Genomic DNA, 17,465 nt, shown 5'->3' with positions numbered 1-17,465 from the left:
CTTTTAACAATTCTCTCCAAATTTGTACATACACCACAAAATACTTTCTCAAGTCCCTTGCTTACCCACAGGTATTCTTATTTTCTTCTTCTAGCAGCTATTCTCATGATTTTAGGTCTGATACAAAGTCCACAACATTTTGAAGGACTTTTATCTAGACCCTCCTGTGACTTGTTTGAGTTCAGCCTCCATTTTCTGCCCAGACATAAGGGAGTTCCTTTTTTGGCTCAGATGATAAGGACTTCTTATGTACAAGAATTCGTAAGCTTTTCCTCAGATGTGGTGCCTGTGTAAATTCTCTGGCTTGTACAGTCACTAAGTATCTTACTCATTAGTACCCACATGGCTGTTTGAAAATGAGACTTGAAGTACTTCCTAGACAACTATGGATTTAAAAATACCCCAAAAAACCATGGAGCCTAACTGTGTTATTATACTTTCCTAAATTAATTAATGATGCAGTTGCTACTATGCCACCACTTATTTTATAATTTAGAAGGAAAAAAAAAATCACAGAGTATGCTAGGTTGGAAGGGATCCACAAGAATCATTGAGTCAAACTCTTGGCCCTGCAAAGGACAGTAGTTTAGTATCCCAAAATATAGATTAATGAGTTATATTAATCTGTAAAATTAGATTAGGTTTTGGATGAATACTTTATTCTGTCATGGGATAGCATCTGTGATTTAATGCTGCTAAAAAGTCACAAAACATCAAATTTTATTTTTTCCCATTAGTGGCCAGTCTTCGCGAGCGAAGATCCGGGGAAGGTCTTTCCACCTTCCAGCCTGCGCATTGGATTTTTTAGGTGAGACACAGTGTGCGCGGAACTGAGCCCACCCTTTAATCCTAAGGTTCATCTGCCGGGGCCAAGCGAGCTTGGACGGTGGCAGCGAGGTCCTTAGGACGTAGGTGGGTTGCCTTTAAGGGCTAACGAGCCCCACCTGCCCGGGAGTGGCCCTGACCGGGAATCGAACCCGGGTCTCCGTGGTGATAGCGCCGCGCCCTTACCACTAGACCACCAGGGGCTCCTTTTTTCCCATTGTTACTATAGTTAATTCATATCAGACTTTGTCTTCCCTTGATTTCATGCTACAGACATTATATAACAAGATAATTGAATTAAATGGAGTTTGTTTAAAGTTTTATTATATGAGGAAAGTACTTGTTATGATTACACAAAGCACAAGTAAGGATTATGAAATTTCCTTGTAGTCTTTTTCCAATCTCTCCTGTCTCCTTAATTCATCTTTACCACAGAAAGCTGGAGGTTCCTCAGTCTTTGCTTTGCTGCTTCAGTGAAATGAACATGAACTACTCTCCCAAAGAAAAGCATGAGGTGACAGGAAAACTGGACTTTGTGTTTTTCTCCAGTACAGGAGGATGCAAAAGGAAAGGGCTGCAGCACTAGTGATGTGAGGGAGGGAAGACAGGCCCAGTAATAGTTGTTGCTTCACCTATCCTGAGCCTTTGTTTTGGTAGCTGCTGTAGCAGTCATTTTGGTTCTGATATAAGGAATATAGGCTTGGCTATTGGAGATGGTGGGAAAGGGGAGCAGAATAGCCATATGAAAAGCTGCTTAGGCAAATGATTACCTTGTTTCACTGCCCTGAGCTCTATGTTCCTGTGTTTTAGTCCTGAATGTCTTCTGAATGGTGATGGCAAATATTTTTAATGACTTTTTTTTAATTGATTGACTTTTTTTTTAAAAAAGATTTTAAATAGCTGCTCTGTGAAACATTTGAAAATCAGATAGTTTAAAGTCTGTCTCATCTTTGTGTGTTTTTAACTTCTTTTATTTAAAGATGTATACCAAAAAGATACCTTAAAAATATAAAATTTTCTTTCATAAACTACTAAATACTTATTTTATAAATACCTTTACTATTAAAGTAAGATTTCTAAGAAGTCAACTTCAATAAGAGGAAACAGATTTTCTTAGACTTGCTGATTAAAGTGGGCAAACTCATTAAGGGACTGTGTGCTTGAAAGCTTTTTGCCTTTTGTTATGGCTGGATACGGCTCCTATTTTTGTAACAAATCATTGCTATGGGGTCAGTGACAATTCACAGATCTTAATTTCTTCCACAAATAAAAAACAAGAGCTCCTGCCAGAGCATTTGGAAGAACAACAGTTTTATTTAGAATGCTATGTAGTATACATATATTTTGTCCAGAAAATCTTTGAATACTCATAAATAGCTTATTACTGACCTTGTTGCTTTGATACTGGTTCTGCTTTATTATTGGCCTCTGCTTTCTGTGGTTCATTTGTTGTTGTATTTTCATCCTTAAAAAAATAAACAGGATTAGAAACTCTGAGATGCTTGTTATCGAGAACGATAAGGGTGCTTTGATGACCGCAACATTTTTGTAGGAGTTTGATTAACCAAGTTGACACACACTGACCGTTGTTCCTGGGTGTTCTGTCTGTTTCCACATGGATTCACAAAAGGATACTGAAATCAGAAACCGCTATCTTCACCTCCTCTGTGCAAACCCAGTTGCTTAGCCTGGAGTTCTGCTGCTGCCTGTTCGTGGAGCTGACTTGCCTCTCTGAGTTAGTCACACTTCTGCCTAAACCTTCAGTTGGGCAAATACACCTGGTATGTTTTGGTGTAACTTACCACAGTTGACAGATCCCAATTTTAACAAAATACTGAGAGGGTATTAACTTTCACTGCAAAAAAATTACTTCCTTCCACTTTACTGACTTAGATCCATGAATCAAATCGCTTTTGTACCTGTACCTTGGTTTATCTTGGCTTTGACAGAGTGGTCTTTGGAGGAAGGAGTGAGAAATGCATGGGAAGTCTTAGGTGTTCATAGTACTATGTGACAGCACGGTGTTGATCTAGGCCATGAACATTTGTTATCCCAGATAGAATAAATTTTCCTGGTATTGTGCTGATTAATAGAGAAAGATAATATCAACATATGGAAAAGTTGTTTGACTTTAGGAGCTTTCAGGTCTTCATGCGCTTTTTTTCCCCCTTCCTTAACTCAGTGAGCTTCTCTTTGTGTTTCTGGGTTTAAATTGGGGTTTGTCTTTTTCTATGAAAATATTTGTGTTTTCCTGTCTGTTTTTATTCAGAGAATCAGGAACTGAAGTTCTAATATGTATCTATAGAATCAATATACAAAAAATTAAAATTAAAATCCTAATAAATCTCTGTGCATACTAGAGTTACTTGTATGATGTTTTACTGTATATGTTCTTTTCTTTGTTTCAGGGCTCCCTCCTAATAGCATAAGTAAATTAATCAGTGCATTAATTAGTACATTAATCAGTTGTCAGGTATTACGTACATTTCTTCCTTTCTCTTTAGATGGTATTGCCTTGCAGGCAGAAAATATCTTGATCCTTGATCCACTCATCTGCCTCCTTCTTAACAGTATTTTGAATAGTGTAGGCTGATGTGATACGATCTGAATGTTGTGCTGATGTATGAAATTATTCTCACCAGAAGAGAATAATGTCTCTCATGTCTCCAGTGAGATCTTTTCCTAGAGCACTTTGCCAAGTGAGATATTAGCCTGCACAGGAGTCACCTGATGAGATTCAGGATTTTTCTTCTTTCAAGAGAGCATTTTATTGACATAAGAAAAAACTGTAAAAAGAAGCATGAACAATACCTGTAGATCTGCAGCATATGAAGGTTATTGAACACAGGCATTTTTGCCATTTTGTGTGGATGGCAGTGCAGATGTGCCTGTTCATCTTATTTATAACAATGATAAATCAAATCTGAGTTGTAGTTGGGTTGGATTAAACTGCAACTCTTCTTGAGGTTGTACAAACCTAAGAAAGTCAGAAAACATCAGTTCTAGGAAGTGATTCAGTCTTACAAATGTTTATGTTTCAATCAGTTTTACTTAAAACTGTAAAATTTATGGAACTCTTGTACACATAAATCAAGGCTCCTGGACTTTATGTCTGAGTCTTTGTATATGCTCAGCTGTTGAGAATGTGTTAAAAGAAACTGCTTAATTGAAATTAAATTTATAATGAAGGAGTTTCAATTGTTTCAATAAGCACGAATTCAGATTAATAGCTCAGGCTGATACTAAAGAATCTGTTTCACTCTCCTAATTGTTGGGTGAAACCCTAAATTGTTACCATTTTACCTTGTAAAATTTTGATTATGTCAGGCTGGAAAAAACCAGAACACTCTCTAGGACATTATTGAGAAAAAATAAAAATTCAAAGGCAACAAGAGAAAGAGTATCTATCCTTTTGCTTAAGTTTAAATTATTCAATTAATTAAATTGAAAAGAATGAATTAACTTTCATAGTAGTAACACTAAATAAAAATATAGAGTGTAGACTAATATGACCCTGTATTTTTCAAAGAGGAGTTGCATTAATAAAACCAAGCTGAAAAAAAATACTGCTTTAAAAAGCTACTAAATTACTTTGCATTTCCAACAGTTATCAGGTAGCAGGCTGATATATACCTTTATGTCATTGCAATATTCAGAAAGGACATACTGACATTTCCTGCCAGAAGGAAATAGGATGCAGAGGAGTACATCAGCATATAAAAAGCAGCAATATCAGTATTTCTAATTCTCCATTTGCAATGTTGATCAAGACCTCTCATAAACTTGTGCTATTTCAGGTTAGCCCTGTTAGTAAAGCAACTTGCAAACAGAGAAAATCTGTATTTTCTTCATAAAGAAAAGATGGGAGGGAGGAGAAGAATAAAGGCAGTATATTTTACATTCTTTTGGCATTTATTTACATAAATACTTTCTAAACAAAAGGCAGAAGTAATGGGGTCTATAATAGACAACAAAAACTATACCTGGCCTGCTGATGCCTTAGATGGTGGAGGGGCATCTTCATTCTTGCCATCTGTTACTGCAGGCGCTAATTTTGGTCTAGAAAAAACTGATCTTAGTTTTCTAAACATCTTGCCTCTTCAAAGTTTCTCCCCTGTAGCCTTTAATAACTCTTTTACCATGAACAGGTTTATAGCACACGTTTTTTTACCATCAGTAATCAAGCCAATTAGTCATCTAATCAGATTTAGGTCTGATTAGTGCCTCAAAGAAATTCCTTGCACCGTCTGTTTCAGTGACATTTTTTTTGGTCATCATTAATACTTTCCTTCTTATGTTGTAGACTAAGTTATTTCTAGTCTTGACAGTTACACTATATACAGCTTAACTTTTCATGAAAAAATTCAGAGGAGAACCACTTTCTGTTTAGAGTAAACCAGTGTCTAATCTTTTATGTATTGGATATTAAGCATTTATTTTATATGTAAAAATTATATTTTAAGTCCTTAGGATATCTGCAGTTTAACCAGGAAATGAAAATGATTAATTCATAAATAATCAACAGTACAATACCTGAGATCTCAAAAGGTTTAATTTCTTTTGCAGTCCTGAACTTCTTTTTAGTATTTTTTTTTGAGTGAATGACAATAAAAAGTCTTCTGTTGGAGTTTGTTTTAGCAACTTTATACCTTGTTTTATTTCATTCTTCCTATTAAAACATGGAAAAAATTTTGCTTAAAGGCCATACAACTTTATGCAAGGTCATAGCTACAGTTTTGATGAGAATAAGTGTTAGGTGAATATCTTATGAATTAGTAGAACAAATTTTTATTGAGTTTATAACTGGGACATGATTTTGAGATTCTATAGCCTTTGGGTCATCTTATGTAAGTGTCAATCATGGTTTAGTTTATAGGTAAAATTCAATTTCAAGTACCTCAAGTACCATGTTAAGTTCCTGTTAACAATGATCTTTACAACTTAATTGTCTTCTTTTGTCCTTAATTTCACATTATTTATTACAAGTCTATACCTTCACTTTGAGCTCTGAATTTGAACTAACAGCTTACAATCAGTTTATGCTGATCATCAAAACATCAAGAAATACAGAAGCCTACTCCTTTGAGTTATTCCTTTTATTACATATTTTACAATTACATTGAACTATTGAAAATGTGCCACCTTGGGGCTTCTACTTGCTTGCAAGAATGGTTTCCAATCCTTATTCTACTGTAGTAATAACTGTAAGAATGAAACAACAATTTTCATTAGTTTACAAGCCTTTTCTCTCCATTGACACTTATGAAGCAGACTTTATAATAGTTGGCCAGACTTCAGTTTTATAACTGGGAACTGTGAGAGACAGCTCAAACCCCATCAGGGAACCTCCCCATGCATGGTTTCCAATCCTTAAACTATAAAACATAATATGATGAAAATATATAGCATATATTAAAGGAAAATATGTATCTTATTTAAGAATTTCTACAAAATTATGCACATTCATCTTTTAAAAAATGTCAAGCAACATGTTTTAAATATTTTATTTTTTTTAATGTATTGTTTATGCTGGTTTCAAGTTATAATTAATAGGCATGAAAAAGGAAAGTATCAGACATTAAAAGCAAAGTTCATTTTGGAATATGTTAATAACTATTGGCATCCACAGTAAATGAATGTTACATTATTTTAATTTGTGACTAGTTAAATAAATGTTTGAAACTCCTTCATATGATCTGATTTTGTAAATAATAAGCAGACCACAACAAAACTAGTATTCTGATACCAGTGGAGGTAAAAGTTCATCTCCTACCCTGGTAAAATGATTAATCTGCTTCAATGTTTCATTTTTCTTCTATTTTCTATGGCTCTTGAGGTATTTTTACCACACTTTGAACATGCTAAAAGCACTTCAGTAAATTGAATACCATGATGCACTGTTAAGTAAGAAGATTAAGAGTGCAGCAGCAAAGAAGATAGCATAGCCTATGTCCAGTGAGCTTCTTAACTGCAGTGGCTTTGGCCAGTGTTTACCAGAAGCTGTTTGTGGTAAACCCTAAAGGGTACAGGGATTTCAAGCATATCTCATGCATTCTCTCACTACTGCTGCAGTGTATCTTATACTTATTAATGATGCATCTCCTTTCCCATTTTTTTTTCTTCAAGGAAATATAGCTCCTCCATTAAAATATTTGATATATGCACCAGCTTTCCAAACTTTTGATAGCATTTCTCTTTGGAGGATTTTATTTTTAATCTTAAAAAGTGTAGTACTTAAATCATAAGAACATATAAAAAGTAAGTGTGATATTTTTTTTCTGAATAATTAGTCCAGTTGTTAATGAGAAGATTCCTTTCTTCAGGACTGTTCTTTGGGACGGTTTGCTTTGTGTTGATCTTTTTTGACTGGTACTAGTTATAAAATACTTGAAAACCCTGTGAGCACAGATTTAACTATCATTGTAGTTTAACAAGCATAGAGTGAATTCCAAGGACTGCTTTTCATTCCTCAGCAGGCAGTGTCAGTTGATTCATATGTTTGAATTTACAGATCAACAGATATAATTTGAAATTTTTATTTTTTTATTAAATCATGCGTAACATGGTTAAAAAGATCAATGCCTGAGTTTCACTTCCATTCAGATATTCCAATTATGCAAAATGTAGTGTGCAGATGTTTTTCATAGGTATCTTTCTTCAGTTTATCTTCATGATTCAAGGATCTTCACAGCTACAAGTAATACATCTCTCTTTAGAGCTCCATAATAGTAGCCAGACAAAAACTGAATCTAGCACTTATGAATTCTTGCCTCTTCACAGGGTAAGACTTGACAATTTTCCCTATTTTTGTGAGTTAACAAAATTTATAAAACTAATTTATCTGTCTTCCTTGATATTGAGATTTTTGTTAAAAGACTTTTTTCTTCCCAAGAAAGAAAATTGTTCTGGAGCTCAGATTGTTCATATCTACTCATTGTCTTCTTTTCTAATCTGAGGTGATACTTTCATCTAACTAACTCTACCTTAAAAAAAAGAAAATTAATTCCTGCTTTTAATGGAAATATGTCTACTTAGGTGTATTATCAAAGTCATGACCAGATGAATGCATTATAACTAGTATTCAGAGAGGTATCTTTAGAAATTACAAAGATTATCTAAAGGACAATTCTTCACCATTTTAATATATCTAATTTTGCACTGACTCATAATGCTTTTCTTAAGTTGCAGTTTATACACTGGCACAAATTCTCTGCATCCTAAGTTTCAGGCATTAATAGGTGTTATGGTCTGAAGGAGTTTGAAAATACATGATAATTTTGATTGCTTTGGCCTTCAAGAAATACAAACTCTAATTTTTCCTGTAAAATTCAGTTTTAGTTGTCAAATGAAATCAACAGGATTTGTTCAGCTTACAAAAAAAAAAAAAAAGACAGAATGCTGATATTTCCTATTCCTTTTCACATTCCTCTATAAAAAGTTGCTTAGTTAAGTTAGGAACCATATCATAAAGACTTATTTTCTAGAGCCTTCACCAGATCCTGTCTAGCTTTGAGTATGATCATAGAATCATGTCATAACAGGACAGGTGGTTGGAGGTGGTGACAAAATCGACGGTCAGCCTGCCGAAATTATCATGGCTGATGTCATTTCTCGCTCCTGAGCTCTTTTGGTGAAAGTGACATGTGAATCAAAGGAATGGGACATAAGACAGAAGAAAAATTTAAGCCTCTTTAATTATGCCAGTCACCTGCAGACGAAATAAAAGATGGTGAAAGGTTCTTGTCTACTAGTAGAAGGTACACTTACCTTGACATTTCTGGCTTTTTTAAAATTATTTTTTCTATCTTTTTGGCATCTTATTATTTTCCTCTCCAAACAAAGAAGGCCCTACCAGTGGATATTTATGCCTGTATTTCCTACATGTTCTCATGGGCAGAATTTATTTAGTAGCAGCATTTTTACTGCCTAAAATGTGATTCATCACATGAGAAAGTTTTATCTGCTAAGGTAGTGCTCAAAAGTATCTCTCCCACTTAAAATATCATCTAAAATGAATCTCTGGACCTAGGGCCCAAAAGGAATAGACTCTCCAGAAATGCAGTCACAATACCTACCTGGAGGATTCTCAGCCAAGCTTAGGCCACTGAAAGATTTAAGTATCCTGCAACCCCTCCAGGAAGCCCAAATAATCTCAAACCAGCAATTAGGGTCTCCTCAAGTACCTTAAATGATAAGCAGTACTGTGTTGGGATGTGTAAGAAGTCATTCTTGTGTCAAAAGCAAACAACTCAAAAAGCAGTGCTCTCGTGCCACATGTAGCCATTTAGCAACCTTATATTGCTGAACTCATAGTCCCCTTTTTCCCCCCATTTTTCATGCATGTCCACAAAGAACAATAAAACAACATTTAGATGGGAAATTGCCTGTATGTGGTCTGCTAGATATTTCCCAGGGGAATGCTTCTGTGTGTAAAGCACTTCAAAGGAGATGAGTAAGTAAAAATATGAAGTTCAAGTGCTAGGCTTTCTCAAAATGTTGAGAGGACCTCAAACATCATTCTGTACTGTTATGTTTTTTGGGAGTAAATACTGCAGCTGTTTACAATAGGAAAGTTTACAAGAGCTCCTGTGCTGAATACCTTCAGGAGGAAGCCCCAGTAGTAATACAAGAAGGGGAAACAACCTTTCACTTTGAAAGGTCTGACTCCTGGATTGGAACCTGCATTTCAGTGAGGAACTACATGGACTGACTGTGCACCAAATTTAAAAACTTTTACTGGAAACCCCTGGACAAGTTGGTTTTTCTACCTGAAGGCTATTTACATCAAGAGGTTGAAAAGTAAGTCACTTTGGTAAAATTATTTTCCCTCAAATGCTAGTAGGAGCAGTAAGATCTTTGAACCATGCAAGCACACACTGAAATAGTAGACTGCCAAAAAGCTTGGTAAAACACCAAGACTCCCCAAAAAGATGTGATTCTGCTGCTTTGTGTTCTAGCCTTATCCATAACAACCTCTTGCTGTTAAAAATTTTGAATATCTTTTTCATGAAAGATAGTGTGATATTGGTTTCAGGACCACTGCTTTACATATATCTTTATACTTAGAAGCAGAATGTAAGTTATTGTCCAGTCACTACATTCATGTGATTTCACATATAATAGCTGGTTATCATTAACTTATTTAACCACTTATCACTTGCTTCTCATATGTAGAATACCTACTGAGAGCAAAGATAGTATCATTTATCTTTGCTGAGTGGTAGAAAGGAATTTCACTCCCTTAAGTAAGTCTGTAAGAAAACAAGGGAGTTTGTCTTTCGTACAGGTGAGCACATCAGGAAAAGGAAACTTTGATGTATCTGAAAAGAAAAGATATTCTTGAACCATTACTGAATCTCAAATTTTGATAAGGTTTAAGACTAAATCCTTGCATTTTAGAACTCAAAACTATCTAATGTGAAAAGGAGACTCCGTAAAAAGGACTTTATTATTTAAAAAAAGACTCAACAAAAGAAAAGCAAACAAAACCCCACACAAACAAACAAACAAAAACCCCAAAACAATTAAATATGTATGTCTTGTTCAGAATATTTCCAAAATATAGTCTCATTCTTGGTACCTGCTTCCTGATCAATGTCCGCTCAACATTCCTCAATTACATTCTCCTTTAGGAGTAAGGTGGTGAGTGGAGAGGGAAGAGAGAAAGACATATTTTCTTACACTGAAGAATATCTGCAGGTGATCAGGATAGATTTGGAATTTCAAGTGCAGTATTTATGGGCTTTTGAAGATTCCCTTTTTAATAAAAATGAGAAGTTTAAGAAACAGAGACAAATGTGATAACTTAAATGATGCAGTCCCCCAATTTTTTTTTCATAAGATTACTTTACCTCTCAATTACTTTAGTTATAAAAGCTTGACATATCTTCTTGAAGAGGACTTGGAAATTGATGACATGGCTTAATTTATATGAAAAAGGACCCAGAGGTGTGAAGTGCAAGAGATGCAAGGCCCAACTTGTGTGGAGGAAAAACATCTGTGGCCACTGTGCTCCTATACTCTCTTGAAAGCAAATGATCATTGTAGGGAGGGGAGGAAGAGAGGGTTATACGTTTAGGGTATTTCATGCCAGTAATGTTAATACTTGTATATATTAACACTTGTATCTGAGGGAAATAGAAATAGAAATTTGGTTATGAATTACATCTCTCCTGGAAAGCTGAAATTCATTGTGCTGTCAAAAGAAGGAAAGTTTTCCAAAAGGTGTAATGTATTCCTCTAAACCCATCATATTTTCTACGTAACCTCAGAGCATCCTATTCCCACTGCAGTGATGCTAAGCCGTATATTTTTGTTAACATAAATATTTAAAGCATGCCACCAACACAAACTACCTAATCTAGTCAACAACACAGCAACAAACTGAGAATTGAGTATGGCAGAAACAGTGGTGTTTTTCTCAGTAAAGAAAAAACCCACCTCTTTAAATATGGATGTAGTCTGATATAACTGATAAAGCGTTGAACTGGGACTTGACCCCATTTCAGCCAGTCCATCAAACTTTTAAATTTTTGCTTTGTGTATTTTTCTCCACTTAAAAGTAATTACTGTCTGAGGAGCCTTTCTCTGCCATGGGCAGATCAAGACCAATTTAATTTATTCAATACTAACTCTTTTTTTTTTTTGAACTTTTGCAGTTGTGATGATTGAAAAATTAGTTGTTTGGATGAGGAAATCTCTGGTAAAAGGAATAGAAATTCTTCTTATTATTATTTATCCATCACTAATGGTACTTAACACTCCAGTTCACTCTGATGAAACAGTTTGTTACGAAAACATTCATGTTAAGCAAACATTCACTTTTTCTGTTCCGAAAAGTAGTGTCTAACACGATTAAATTCTTCCAAGTGTTGTACTGTATTCTGCTTTCTTTTCGTCTCTTCTTTTACAAGAGAGCAATAAGAGTATTATAATGCAATTATCTAGTGAATTCTACCCTAAACTCAAATACAGGAACTGTCTTCGGTTCCGACTTATGAAAAAGGGATTTGTACTCACAGCTCCCACTCTTCTGCAGTACTAGGCTGACCTTTAGTAAAGATCAGAATTACTCTCAACATCTCCTGTTGAATCAGTATAGCTGTACATATTATAACTCAAAGATTAACTGTAACAAAAAATTAGAAGGAGAGCCAGAGCAAGTATTAGCCCTGCACTTCCATCATTTGGGAACAGTAGATGAGGTTGGCAGCTTCTCCTGTAAAGACAGGAAATTTTATATAAATAGTTTCATTTTAACTTATTGCATAAAATACATCAAACTTGTAGGAGTGAAAAACCAAAAGGCAAAGTCTTTGAATAAGTAGCACCCATGACCTCTCTGGCCTGTAATTCATGAGGTTTTAAAGGTGGACTTGGTTTGGCAACTCATTTGATTCAATAAGTCAAAAGTAATAAAGGGTAGAAGAGCAATGACTATGAGCAAGTCAGGCTTCACTTCTAACTTCTCCTGGACCTCTCATTTGCAGATATAACATTGATTACACTTCTGGTAACAGCCCTAAGAGAAGCAATAGAGGCTAGGGTTGCACTATTAGGAGTCACTCACACTAAACAATGAAATAGATTTAAAAAGAAGAGCATTTCATGGTAAAAAAAAAGTTCTGTATTGGTTTGGTTGACCTACTATATTCACTTTATATTTGCAGGCAGTGGTTTACATATATTCAGGTAGTGCTGTGAAGAATTCATGTTCCCATTTTACTAAGCTTTTTTGGTGGCAATGTGAATGAAAAAGTGTTCTTTGCAAGTTTTGAATCGATAGATTGTTACTCACACATGTTTTCCTAGTGAAAATAATTAATCTAATTCTGACTTTTCTATTCTATGGATAAGAAAATCCTACAACATCCATTGGAGCCCTGCTAACCTCAGCAATATTTTTAAACTTACCTGATTTCACTTACTTGCACTAGTGATTCTTCTACTTGCCATCATCTATCCTGTTCTTTGATTCTGGGTCTGCTGAGATATGTGCATATGACCAAAAAGGTTGAACTCCTTCACTGAAATCGTGAAAGAGAAGAAAAGAATTTGATAGAATTATTTATCTGTTTAAAGTTCAGCATGTCTATGAGTCTTTGAAAGACTATATCTTAAGTGTTAGGAGTTGTATTTGAATGTTCACAGTCCAGAGTACTGTGTGCTGGACAGAAATGTAGATAAAGAAATTCCAATGGTGATACGTTTGGTGGTAAGATACAACAAAACATTGTCTTTTTCAGGTCACTAGTTCTGAAAGCCTACTTCCACTTAAGGAGGGAAAAAACCTTAAAGAACACCTGAAGAAGTTAAAGGAATTGTTCAAATAGAGCACTCTTTCCCCCTCTCCTGTATTAGACTTTACTAATGTATTTGATATCAGGTTTAAGCTTATTCTTGGAAAAAATGATGTTCTAGCAGTTTAGGAAATAAATTTATTTAGTATTTCAAAGCTCAATCAGTGCTATAAAAGCTGGAAAGAAGCCATTTCCTTTCTGTTATAGAGTTAGCATGGTTATGGCTCTCACTGTTACAAAACTGCCAATTCTTATGTAGATAAAATATGACTTTTTTTCTCTCCCCAGTCATTAATCAAAAGCACTAGTAAGTTTGTGACTAAGCATTTTATAAAGAGCAGTAAATTTTATCAGGGAAAAGAGATTTATAGTTCTCTTTAAAATTATAGTTTTTCCAGAGTTATAAAGCAGCAGTAGTCATTTTTCCTACATTTGAAATCCTGGAAAAGTTCTTAGTGACAGCTTTCTGGTTTATTTATACTTGGCTGTTTGGTCTTTCACAAAGACTCCTATTTTTAAGGGCATCTGACTGATAGAGGTGGACTAAAAGCAAAGCATTGTGAGCTCCTGGATAATCCCATTCTTCTGCTTCCTTCTATGTGCATGTGTAAGAAGAACATGGAGGATGGCATCTACTCACACCTCCAGTTACCCTGGTCTTATGCATCCTCAAACCCCTCTGTATTGTGAGAAACATGTTCCTTCACTAGTTTAGCAAAACTTCCCCCCTTTTGACTCCCAACCTAATGGCAACCAAGAAAACCCATGAGTCTTGCAATCAGTCATATGGTTATTAATTTTTACTTGTATAATGGTCCAAAATTCCTTCCTCATTGTGATTCTGCAATATATGTCTTAAATCTTTTTAAGTTCACTCTTCAGCTTGTTCACAACCACTAAACAGTGTATTCTTCCCCAGGTACTTTATCTTGATTCCTACCATGCCAATGCAGGAGAATTCTGAGATCCAGTGTCACTTTGTTGCAAGACCACTGCACTTCTTCTGTCAGAGCTCTAATGCTGTGTCCTGCTTAAAAATCCCACTAGATGTTAGGACAGGTCTCTTTCAGCTTCTTCCTCATTCCAATTTTATTTTCTGTAATCCTCTATAATCTTTTTACTTTTGCTCTACCAAATCTGTCATAAGGAAAGCAGCCCATACTAGCTGATGGTTATGTTTTTTCGGGATCCTCAATTAGTGCTCTATTAGCAAGAGCAGTGGCAACTTATAATGGTGAGTGGAACTTCTTGCACCACTAATGTACATAGCAAATCACAGCCAGAGCTCTTCTTTGGAGAAGAACTTTGTTTAGACCAAGTAAGGGATGACAATGGTCATATGGACAGATATGTTTTTATGATAATTGACCAAAACTAGCTTGTAGATCATGAGTTGAAGAGTCCTGCTATTTACCGATACAGCATTGAATAGTTTTGAAGGTAGTGCTAAAGCCCCAGTAAAAGCCTGGGTGCATCCTTTCATACCAGTAATTTAGAAATGCTCTACTCTTCGATAAGAGCTAAGTGCTAGATCTACAAAGGAGTTTCATTGCTTACCTTTTTTTAAGTCAATAAATACTGAATGACTCTTGCAGTATAAGACACTTAGAAATACCTTTTGTGATTGTAACTCTGAGTGCTTAGGCACCGAGTCTGGTGAATTTGCAACTAAATGCAATACATTTAGAGGATCTTACTGCAGTCTCTACTCTCCTGTTGGATAGTACTTAAAAATCTTCATGTATTAATTTATTCTAGTAGATAATGTTGTATGAGATGACCCCTCATGCCATCTTACTTCCTTATTTCTGTTGATATGTATGTATTAAAAGCTTCTGGAAATTAATCAAACTTCATCTTAGACATTAACCAAACTTTCGGCTTTCACTCTCCCATCTCAAAGTTTTTCTAAAAACCTATGTAGCCTGCAGATAAATTGCTGATTTGTCCTGCCATTTCTTACAAATAACCAAGCTCTGCTCTCAGCATTGCTCCTGTTTTAGTGGTGCCCTCAAGCAAAAGTGATGGGAAAATTTTTAGATAATTGCACCACTGTCAGCTGGACAAAAGTGTAATATTTTTCTTATGCTCTCAGCTGTATGGGTATTGTTGGACTGAAAGAAGTAAAAAAGGTATCAAATATTTTCTAAGTGTGCAGGTATGGTCCTGGATTCACAGGAGGAGCAGCCTACTTGGTGAGATGTCATGTTTTTACAGTTTATTTTAATGTAGACTGGAAATTATATCTTGCTATTTCTAAATGAAATAAGTAGTTCATACAGAATATGAAAACATTTTGATATAGATGTTTCTTAAGATGTTTTTGTTTGTTTGTTTGTTTGTTTGTTTAAAGGGGCAAGCAAATTTTACTGTACTGCTCTGTAGCATAGTAACATGAGATAAATATGTTCTGTAGGATGAACTACATAGAGGAGTTTATACATTCCCATTGTATTCAACAGCTGAACTACATGCAAAGCTAAAAATGACTTTGAGGAGCTTACTGCTTACACAATCTGCCAAGAAACCATGCCATTGATACCAAAATACAATAACTTCAGCCACCTATTATGCTTTAGCCTTTGATAAATACCACACTCCAAATAATCTGTCACTTTCTTGCCAACTCTTTTTGTTGCATTGTTTTTTAATCCTGTTGTGTATTTTATTTGCTCTCCTTTTTATGTTGATTTACTCTTTATCACACACCTGATCAATGAATTTGAAAAGGAAAACGTGGAAAAGGATTCTTTTGACAATAAACACTGTGATCAAAAACTCTATATGGTCATCTAAACATATGTTTATTCTCCTTTCTTTGCTTTGTCTTAAAGTAGTTCAGAGACTGAGATACATCCCGACTATCTGAAGGGGGAGCAATAGACCTCCCGAAAGGACGTTAGGCTCATTTATGTTTTTTTCTAACAGCATTATAAAAGGAATCAGGATAAATGAATTCTTGAGTTGGATAATGCAGATAAGTGCCTGTAAATGAAGCTACTTGACATGGTCTCTTAGAGGTCTTGCAAGCAAAGCCACAAGAATGTAAATATAGAGATTTCTTCTCTAACAGATGGGCAAGTTTTGTTCAGGGATGTATGTTAGCTCTATAAAAAGTCATAGCACAGAAGGCATGATACTGCATTAGCACTCAGGGATGACTGTCCTCCTCTATTTCCTTCTCATCTTGGAAGATGCACAACTTTTCTGTATTCTGGACTGAGTCACCAAGTCCTGCTCTTAGCATAATTTGCAGTGTAGATTTCTCCTACACCACCTTTTTAAGCCTTTTCCCTTCTGTACTGTGTAAGACCACAGCTGCTGTTCATTTTTTTGCTACCTTTGCAAAGGTAATTCAAAGAATAATTTGGAGTGGTGGTGGGGTTGAGATTTCTGTGTTTTCCCTGTACACTCATTTGGGAAAAGATAGACTACTAATGATAGAATGGCCTCGGTTGGAAGGGACCTTAAAGATCATGTCGTTCCAACACCCTGCCATGGACAAGGACACCTTCCACTAGACCAGCTTGCTCAAAACCCCATCCAACCAGGTGTTAAACACTTTCAGGGGTGGGACATCCACAGCTTCTCTAGGCAACCTGTTCCAGTGGAACACCAGACAACACCACTCTCACACTGAAGAATTTTTTTCTAATATCTAATCCAAATGCTACTCTCTTTCAGTTTAAAGCAATTCCCCCTTGTCCTGTCACTTATATGCCCTTTAGAAAGTCCTTCACCAGGCTTCCTATAGGCCCCTTTTAGGTACTGGAAGGTTGCTAAGGTTATCATGAAGTATTCTTCTCTCCAGGTTGAAAAACCCCAACTTTCCCAACCTTTCCTCATAGGAAAAGCATTCCAGCCCACTGATCATCTTTGTGGTCTCTCCTCCGGACCTCAGGAGCTCTGAGGACTTCAGAGCTGAACACAGAGCCTCACGTAAAGCAGAGCAGAGGGGCAGAATCCTCTCCCTTGACCTGAAGGCCACTTTTCTTTTGATGCAGCCCAGGGAACAGTTGGTTTTCTTGGCTGAAAGTGTACATTACCAAGCCATTTTCAGCTTTTCATCCACCAGCACACCCAAGACCTTCTCTCTAGGGCCCATCTTCATCCATTCATGCCCTAACCTGTATGGATACTGGAAGGTGCCCCAACCCAGGTGCAGGACCTTGCACATGACCTTGTTGAAGTTCACGAGATTTGCACAGGCCCACCTCTTAATCCTGTCAAGGTTTGTATTCCTCTGTATGCCATCCCTTCCTTCCAAGGTGTTGAACTCACCACTCAATTTGGTGTTCTTGGCAGAATCACTGAGGATGCATTCAATCCCACTCTCCATGT

General features: G+C 35.9%; 1 protein-coding gene across 1 annotated transcript in view; it reads right to left on the bottom strand.

The window, feature by feature from the left end:
• The window catches only part of CNGB3 (cyclic nucleotide gated channel subunit beta 3), a 61,087-nt gene extending 56,164 nt beyond the window's left edge, over positions 1-4,923 (bottom strand). Inside the window, exons 1-2 of the mRNA XM_050317635.1 lie at positions 4,809-4,923; positions 2,215-2,290 (exon numbers count right to left, since the gene is read on the bottom strand). Coding sequence (XP_050173592.1) covers positions 2,215-2,290; positions 4,809-4,916 — 184 coding nt within the window. The 5' untranslated portion in view covers positions 4,917-4,923. The remainder of the gene's footprint in view (positions 1-2,214; positions 2,291-4,808) is intronic.
• Positions 4,924-17,465: the final 12,542 nt, after the last annotated feature.

This window comes from Myiozetetes cayanensis, unplaced genomic scaffold, assembly GCF_022539395.1.
Source record: "Myiozetetes cayanensis isolate MyiCay16 unplaced genomic scaffold, myiCay2020 scf1, whole genome shotgun sequence".
NCBI lineage: Eukaryota > Metazoa > Chordata > Aves > Passeriformes > Tyrannidae > Myiozetetes > Myiozetetes cayanensis.
This window is presented reverse-complemented; position numbering and strand designations above follow the sequence as displayed.